The 9,250-nt window shown below is 33.8% G+C and overlaps 2 protein-coding genes across 4 annotated transcripts in view; one reads left to right on the top strand and one right to left on the bottom strand.

Annotated features, from left to right (window-relative positions):
• LOC118748121 (PAN2-PAN3 deadenylation complex subunit PAN3) overlaps nucleotides 1–9,250 on the top strand; it is a 52,959-nt gene that overhangs the window by 29,651 nt on the left and 14,058 nt on the right. The gene's annotated exons all lie outside the window — the stretch shown is intronic.
• Nucleotides 2,265–8,744, bottom strand: LOC118748124 (PAN2-PAN3 deadenylation complex subunit PAN3-like). Its single transcript, XM_036482440.1, has 8 exons — nucleotides 8,604–8,744; nucleotides 8,394–8,514; nucleotides 4,511–4,633; nucleotides 4,309–4,438; nucleotides 4,074–4,210; nucleotides 3,819–4,010; nucleotides 3,051–3,213; nucleotides 2,265–2,975 (listed from the first exon to the last, which is right to left on the bottom strand). Exons 1-8 carry the CDS (start codon nucleotides 8,692–8,694, stop codon nucleotides 2,868–2,870), a joined length of 1,065 nt encoding a protein of 354 aa, XP_036338333.1. The 5' UTR covers nucleotides 8,695–8,744; the 3' UTR covers nucleotides 2,265–2,867.

Here is a 9,250-nt window from a genome sequence, read left to right as displayed (position 1 = left end):
TCCACGAGTCGGAGGAGAAGCTCGGCCAAACGCTAAGCGCCAATCTACAAAAAAAAAATAGCTCGGAACACTTTGAAAACGACGATTCACGGGCCACAGCTGTCAAATTATTTAAATGCGTACTTCTACATGTGCAGATAATCTAGGGTTGCCAGACCTAAAATGCTGAAAGAGGTACAGATATGAACAAATTGGGGTACAACTAATAAAGAAAAAGCAGTATTTTTCGCGGGACAAATAAAACTAAATATATTCAACAAAAAATTGATTTATTCGCTTATGGAACAATAAAACCGTTCATAAATAAAAATTCACTATCATTTAAACAAAACAAATTACACTGGCGATCGAAACTGAGTGCATGGTGATTTTATTTTAAATATTTACAATAGTAGTATTCACCAAATTGAGCAAGTGGCCTGGCACTCTGGCAAAAGAGCAGATGTGCTCAAGCAACGACTGTTGACAACACTGCCAGGCCACTTGCCGACTTTGGTGAATACCACTAATGTTTTTCAAGCTAAATTTTTTGGTTATTTTTTATAAAAATATGTTTCATGCTTTAGCCAAAACCGTAAAATTAATTCAAACTTTCAAACTTAATACAAACTCTAGAAAAATGCAACAAATTTCCATCAAAATTTTGGAATTTTCATCTGAACTCTTGAATATGCGGTTACATGGCTCATGAAATTTTAGGAAAATAAGTGTATTGTATTAAGTTTGCAAGTTTGTTTGTTTTGGGCGAGCCTAAGATATTGACCAAAAATTGTAATCTTTCACACAGATTGTTTTGAGAGCATAACGAACCATATTTTTGTTATTACCGATCGAAATTCTAAAAAAAGCGGATTTTCGGTCCACGCTAATGTATATGGTTTTGCTTAAAGCATGAAAAACATTTTTATAAAAAAATAACGAACACATTAACTTGAAAAACATAATAGATATTGGAAAAAGTCATGCCATGCACGCTGTTTTGATCGCCAGTGTATGTATACATAAAAAATATACACATAGATATGTATAGCTGTGGTCATAAGCACTAACCGCCTAAGTCGACTTAAAAGTATTGAGTTATATATGTTATCGTATTCTGGAACTACTATTCCATGTGTATGTGAAATGCCCATCTCGCCAGCTAGGCTATTAAAAAGTCATGGACGAACATATTTTGGGTTCCCTATAAGGTTAACATTACAATCCAAATGTTTAAAACGTTTTATCTCGAATTCACGTTTTTCGACTTGGGCGGTTATTGCTTACGACCACAGATATATGTATACATATTCAGCCTTAAATATGGCATAAGAACATTTTCAAATAAAAACTGTGAAAGTTGAACAATGCAAACATGCTTTAAGCGAAAAGTGAACGGTCTCGGGCGAAAATGGGGTACGTCTGGCAACCCTAAAGATAATCATATCGCTATCGAGAAGCGTTTATATTTAGAATAGAGATAAAAAATTAATGTCCTGTAGCCTGGTAAGGTCGTTTTCAAAGTGTTCCAAAAGCAAATGTGCTTGTTTTTTTTTTAATTTTTGTAATATATATTTTTTTTTTAAATGTAAGTCTTATTCAAGTACAATAATTTAAAATTACTTAATTTGCTTGTAGACGAAATAAGTTGGGCTTCTTGATGGTTTGTTAACGGTATGTTTAATGACCCGTTGATGATTGAACAGGTATGTACGTAGATGTGTCGATAATTTTGAAAAACAATTTATGGATACTTTCATGATATCGCTATAATTGATGAAATTCCTTAATTATAGAGAAAAATGGAACGTGCAAAATACATAAATATTTGATCGCAAAAAAAATTTAACAATACCAAAAATAAAATTTTAACTTAGTAAAAATTCGTTCCATTGCATTTACATAATTTAAATCAATGCTAGGAATCCTCAATTTAACACCGCGTTCATAAGAAGCCTGTATAGCAATATAATGAAATAATACAATTATATTTAATATGAATTGAACAAAAACGATTAATAGAAAATATCAAGTCTCTGTGTTAATTTGCCAAACAGTTCAATGAGCAAAAAATTGTCGGTTTTTGAATAGCGAGCTGCTGGAGTCACAATCAACAATCTTGTACTACCACTTAACAGTTTATACGCGCACTTTTTGTATTTTTTGTGTTTAACTTTTCTGGGCTCTGGGCTGTACTAGTTAGTCCCCATGTTTTCGCTCCAACTTCCCATTTTTATTTACTTGTTTGTTGTTGGTTTCAACTTCAACACCCGTTTAATTTTGTATTTTCTTTTCTTTCTTTTTTTTTTGTAAAAATAGACAATATACTCCGCCATTCCTTTTTGTACAATAACAACAAAACATCTTATTAGTAGTATTCAATAGATAGCGCCAAACACCATTTCAAAAATGACTTGCTCCCGTTCTTATTCGCTTGTGTTTTCCGGTTCATTAAAGACTTTTAAAAAGCTCTTTGTTTACATTTCGAATTTCTTTCGTTTTATATTTTTCTATGTTTCCACATTAAAATCTTTTTAGCTTAATAATTATGTATGTCTCAGTGATCGATAAATATATGTATGTATATGTAGTACGGAATATGGGAGAGGAAATACATATGTATGTATATGATCGATGGTTCGACGGATTTCATTTGTGGATAAAAAGCGTGGCTACTTCTGGTTTACAAATATGCTCGTTCGTGCTTAATTTCCCCTCCATAACAGACGGCGGTTTTAACATGTAACAGCACTTTCAGTTACAACAATTTTTAATGTTACTGTTAATGTAAACAAGTATATTTGCTATTTATGCCAATGGTGGAGTTTGTTGGAGGTGCCTTAGGTGATGGCACTGACAGCGCCGGTGCCAGCAGTGTATGGAAATTATTATGTTGGAGTTACCATTAGCTCGGAAAATGCATTTTCAAGACAATTCTTGAGTTCGGCATACGTAACGATCAAGACAGATTGTTCGTCGCGGGACATCAACTGAACCTGCAAACAATTGATGGTGATAACAATTATTATTATATTATTATTATTATTATTATTCATAAAAGTAAAAACTACTCGTTCTAATGCGCCGGCATCCAATTTATTTAAACAGAGTACGATATGTGCGTGATCCAGCCAAGGACGACCATCTTCTGTGACGGAATGAAACAAATAATCACGAAACAATTTCAGCATGTATCTATCACCAGTTTCTGACCAAGTGCAATCCATATTAAAACTAAAATAGAAATTTAAATTTATCAGAAATTGAAATTACATATTGTTACTTTCCATTAGTGTTGTAAATTTGTAAAAAACACACGGCCACATAACCGAAGTGAAACTTCTTTCGATTTATTTCTTTTTCATTTCAAACTACTGAAACCTAGCCTTAATTTAAATCTTAGATCTAATTCCTATTTTAATACTAACCTTAGCCATAATACAAATCTTCATTTAATCCTAATCTTAACCTTCATCTTAATCTAAATCTAAACCTTAATTTTAAGCGTAATATTATTCTTGATTCATGCTAATATCAACCTAAATTGTATATAATCTAAACTTCAATTCTAATCTTTATGTTGATTGTAACTACAATCTTAATCTAATTCTAATCTTAATTGTTCTCCTTAACCGCGAGTGAGCACGTTTCGATAACTTACTGTCAATGTTAATATAGGCGACAAGACAGGGAGAGGAGAGGGATGCACTTCCGTTGCAGCGCAAGGTTCAGTTTTTCGGGACGATTTTTTTTTTAACTCACTACCGCCGCTAAAGAAGTTTCACTTCGACATAACAAAAAATGTCAAGAAATGGTTAATGGTTAATTCATGTACGTACTCAGGTCTTTCATTTATGCAGTTTAATTTCACCAAAATTCTATATAAGCGGCCATTCTCCATCTCTTTAGCTAACTCGTCTTCCTGCATGTCGCAGAGGCTTTGTAATGCGTCCATTTGTGTGTAGAAACGTGCACCAATCATTGGCATAAGATCTGTTACTGAGCGTCGTTGCGTCGTCGAAAATAGATAGCTAAGTGGTTAAGTAATTAAGTCAGAAACTTAATACGCTTAATTGGCCGGCTTTGCAACTTACACGATGAAATTACGCAAGTCATTGGAGTAGTGACGTGATACCATTTCAATGCTGCTTTGGACATTTTCTCTCTGCACCGATTGTAAACATCGACAAGCTAAAGCCAATACCAGCCGACCCAACGCAGTCAAATCATCCTGCAAATACAACATTTAATATTCGAGTTCATAATGTGTCATTGGTGGACACGTATTATCGCAAAGCCACTTTAGCATTGAATGAATGGCTCCCTTACTTGCTGATGCATGCTAGCCACCGCTAGAGGATTCGCTGCATTGGGATCGAATTGTGCAATGTCGCTTGTGCCACAAAAACTCAGACGCATCCGCTTGCCGGTCACCAGTACTTTCGTTGGATCCAAGACCCTTTCGGAATTGCGAATTTCAAATTTCTAATTAAAAACAAACAAAATCAAATACTTCTTATCATCAACTCACTTGCAGGCGAGTCCTGCTTGATGGATTGCACGTAAACCAGCGGTCAGTTGCATGATAATTGACCAAATAGTTGCTTCGGGTAGCAATGGCCCGTTATTGTTGCGTTGCAAGTTGCTCTTGTGGCTGCAAGAGAGGCAAATCGATGTTATTCCTAGTATTGGACATATCTATAGCACCCCCCATTTCAAAGTGATATTTTATGTTTAATATTTTTATTGAGCTTTGCACCACGATTGTTACGATTGTGATATTGTTTGCCACTTTTGTTTAATTATTTATTTTTAAGAATTTTCAATTAAAATTCAGTTCATTCTCTAACAAACCTCATATAAACCCAATTTTAAAACTTTTTAAAAGACTACAAAAAAATTCAACAAATTTTCACCTAACAGGTCTATTCTGCACGTTACTGAAGATTTTGTAACCGGAAAATTTTATTACCAAAAAATGTTACCAGTTCTTCTCACCGCGATAATGCAGTTTAAAATATTCTGCAATTCAGCTACGAAGATTACTGGAAATTCTGCCATTGCATATTTCACAGGGCAATATTTTATTGCCAGCTTATGAGTTGGTAAAAAAAGTTACTGGTCATAAGAGTACACCGAATGCGAAAAAGGTTTAAAAGTTGACGGGAACTTTATTTACCGGTTACGAAATTTTTATTACCCGAATAGACCTGTAAATTTCAACCTTTTTTTCAGAAGTGCTGGATTTTTTTTTCAGTCTGAAAACGTGCAAGAGTCAAGTGGATAAAAATTGCCGTTGATTTTTGATATGAAAGCAAATGCGATAAAAAAAAAATTTAAAAAATCAACGGTAATTTTTAGCCACTTGAAACTTGCACATTATAAGACTAAAATTAAATGGGCTATAAAACTGTGTACTCGGAAAAATGGGGTGCTATAGATAAGTCCAATACTGTATGGACATACGCAAGCATGCGATCCCTTGATTGGGCCCGAATTTTGCCCAAAACCTAATGCTATATTAATACTGGCAGAAAAATACTTCGAAGATTATTTTACTGAATTTTTTCCTAAATGTTATGGACGCGAAAGCCAGCTGGGTCAACAAAATTCCTTAGACGCATAGTACAACCCAAATTTCTCGCACAAAAATTCATAAAAAATAAAGAAGTCTTTAACTGCGTTATAAATAAAATAAAAAATAAAATTTATATGAAAATGTCACTTTATAACTAAAGCTCTTTAAATCTATTTTATTTTTTATGAATAAAATCATGCTCACACTATCGTAGTTTACGATTCATTCGTAAATCATGTTGAAATCAACGTAAATTACTTAGTTTCGTTCAAATTACTGTAATCTGAATAGTAGAGAAACCTTAAAGAAATCATTATTTTCCTTTCCGATTTTTCTAAAATTAAATGTACATATGTATGTACGGTGCACACTTCCGATTCTTTTACGAAATTTCGGAAAAAAAATCGGTAAAGAAATGAGAATAATGCTGCCATGTGAAGAATTTTTAAAGAATTTTAAGAAACTGTACAGAAATTTCTTTACGAGTTCGTGTCAACCACTTCATATGATTTTCTTTGACGTTTCTTAAAGAAATACCATTTCTGAAATAGTAACACACCTTGCGATACTATTTCCCTAAGATTTTGGGAACATGGCTTGCAGAGAGGTTAGTTAACACGTGTGGGCATGGCTGCGTGGTTTGTACTTGATTTGACAATAAATGGCGGCATACCTTAGGCACTATTTTTTATAAATTTCCTCAACAGTGGCACCTAAAATAAAAGACATACATAAATATGACACGTAAATAAAAGCCATTTAAGATAGTTTTAATGAAATTTATTTTTTGTTAAAAATTGTGAAACTCGGAACTAGAGCGTAAAATAAAATTACTCTCACAGAAAACATAAGAACGCAATTCGTGGCCGGAATATGCAGACAAATCAGCTGACTCACGTGATATTGTTGGCCTTATTCAAGATACAAGAAATTAGTCTGTTCCTTTGAACTTCGGACTAAAACCTGTGGAACTGTCAAACTACAATTTTACAATTTTAGAGATGCAGAAGTGCACGGGAACGCAAAAAGCACTATTTCCTGTAAAAACGTCAGTCGGTTTGTTTACATGTCATTTGTACAACACTGATTTGGCTGAAATATCACTAACTAATTATTAAAATCTATACATATTCAAATATTTCGTTTTTTACTTCCATTTTTCTACAAATATAAGGTTTTTTGCTTACACCGCTTTCTATTTTTGTTTGGACATGCAAATCAGCTGATCGTTTGACACTTACAGGAAAAAGAAGTCCGGACTAAATCCTGTAACTTCTGGCTAGGAACAGTCGCTCAGTTACTCTCTCAAAAGTGTTCCCACTTACAGGTTTTATGCCGATAGGAACGACTTCCTGTAAGTTCTGACTAAATGCTGTAAACCGGACTGCTATTCGAACAGACTAATTAATGACCCACTTTTATTCAAATGTGAATTTAAAAGTTGTATGGATGTACATATGTAATATATACTAGGGTGTTGGATTATTCGACATTTTCTCAAAACCGGGTTTCGAGTTATTCGAAAAAAGGCAATTTGGTAAAGCCAGTTCTTAATTTTCAAATTCAGAAAAAAACCGGCTAGACTGTAAATTTGCCTTTAATTTTTCGCGCTTAGATAAGGCTTACAGTTAGTCAAAAATTGAAAGCCAAAAATGGAATAAAACTCTTGAAATTAAACATTAGATCCAATAAATATTTAAAAGTTCTGGGATCAACGGATTTTTTCCTTAGTGTCTAGACACCTGAACCTTGCCTTTTTAAATGTAATTTCTAATATATATATATAATGCTTTTTATTAAATCATTTCGTGAACCAAATCTGGAATCAGATGTGCTAGAGTATAAATACATTTTTTATAGCTTTTCGCTACAGTGCCTCAGAAGATGTGTTTTTACGAAAAATTACTTAAAAAAATCTGTATGGTAAATATGCAAAAACTTTGAATGAACGCATCTCTAAATAAATAAACTTAGTCTACAAAGCTTCTCATTTTCTAACATAGCTGGATTTTTGCTTAAGTGATTTGCGGCAATATGAAAAACATACCTTTACCAAAAAAAATTTTCGAAGGGTACTTGACTTGATTGTATTTAAGAGCATGATTGGTAAAAAAAAGTTATGTTTGCGCTTTCAACAAAAAAAAACAAATGTACTGAATTTGCAGGGAATTTTGAGATGTTGTTGTATAAATATTGAACAACCCGAATAAAACCGGTTTGAAAAATTCGAGTAAATCACCCTAGTGTGTAAATATATGTATGTATGTAATTAGGTTCCATTAACATATACACGGAAGTTCGTACGATTTGAAATCGGTACGATTTTGGAAATATTTTTATAGATATTGAAACGGCTGATATAACATCGCTGATGTTTCTGTTATAGGTTTTATATACAATATTCAGTCTATTCATCGGAAATAACGATCAATATTTAGCAAATCGTACCGATTTCAAATCATGCGTGTATACAGAACATACCTGATAAGCATAGAAAATACCTCTATTATGATCAAGGCGCCAATCATTTTCTTCCGAAAACTATTCTACTTATTACACACGAATACTTTAATGGTTGGGTAAGATGCTGCAAAATAAATCACCAGCACGATACAACAACTACGATTCATACTCTTCTCTTTCACTGATTTTCCCATTAAGTACTCTTTCAAAACTTTGCCTAATACAAGATGCAGAGAGATCCATACAAATAAGCTTTTGTGTGTTGACTCGATAACCTTCACTATACGTAATATCAGACTCGATTGCAGATAAAACTTTCAATCGGCTGGTGGTCTGACGCAATTTATCTTTTTCATTAATGATACATACATACCTGAATGGGCGCGCATCGCCTTGGAATGGATCGGGATAGCCATTGGGCTCCTGTGTGGGCGTAAAGTACTTTGTAAGCAAGGTGTGTGAGCCGGGATGATAATCATAAACTAATACTAACGCTGGAGATTTAAAAAAAAAAATAAAATACATACATTTTTATCTCGCATTTGAAAAGAAAATCCATGCATATTTCAACAATACCACGTACAATTATCACCAAATGCTTTTGTCGTGAATACTTCACGCAGTTGTACCACATTCGAATGTTGTAACTTCTTCCACATCTCCACGATAGCCATGCACTTTGTTGATTGGAGACGAAAACCTAATAAAATTTTAATCGAAAATCATAAATTCAATGCACATAACTACAAAGGAGAGCAAAAGCGAAAAATGTGTGTTGTTCGTAAACCCCTTTCATCAGGCTTGGATCTCTAGTGCGCTCAACATCTCGAAATCATAAACAAGTTTTTCTCAAAGTACTCGCGCGCAGGCGAAGAACCACATTCGCGAGGGCTACGTGGACATGAAAAAGCATCTAATTTAAAAAACATTGACCCTTAAGAGGGCAACAATAAATTGCAGCAAAAGCTCGGTCAAACACTTAGCAAAAACGTAAGCGATTAGTAGAATAGGTTCAACATGATTTTCAACTTTAACGGTTTGGTATACATAATGTGACCAACCGTACTTCTTTCGGAAGTACAGTCAAATGTACTTCTTTGCGATATTTTTTGCTTTAGGAGGGAGATTTTGTACAATTTCCGGATCACTATCGCACTTTTTGACGCATGATAAAAATATATTTGCGTCAAAAAGTGCGATAGCGATTCGAAAATTGTCGCTAACTGGTTA

This window comes from Rhagoletis pomonella, unplaced genomic scaffold (assembly GCF_013731165.1).
Source record: "Rhagoletis pomonella isolate Grant_MI unplaced genomic scaffold, Rhpom_1.0 Rhpom_scaffold_00012, whole genome shotgun sequence".
NCBI classification, from domain to species: Eukaryota; Metazoa; Arthropoda; class Insecta; order Diptera; family Tephritidae; genus Rhagoletis; species Rhagoletis pomonella.
The sequence above is the reverse complement of the archived record's forward strand: the minus strand, read 5'-3'. Positions and strand labels throughout refer to the sequence as shown.

Excerpts from the sequence above, each read along its gene's own strand:
- LOC118748124 (XM_036482440.1), bottom strand. The coding sequence starts at position 8,694 with ATGGCTATCGTGGAGATGTGGAAGAAGTTACAACATTCGAATGTGGTA. Across the intron at positions 8,515-8,603 it reads AAAAGCATTTGGTGATAATT|CGTTAGTATTAGTTTATGAT; the intron begins GTACGTGGTATT and ends TTAAATCTCCAG. Across the intron at positions 4,211-4,308 it reads TGGCTAGCATGCATCAGCAA|GATGATTTGACTGCGTTGGG; the intron begins GTAAGGGAGCCA and ends TTGTATTTGCAG.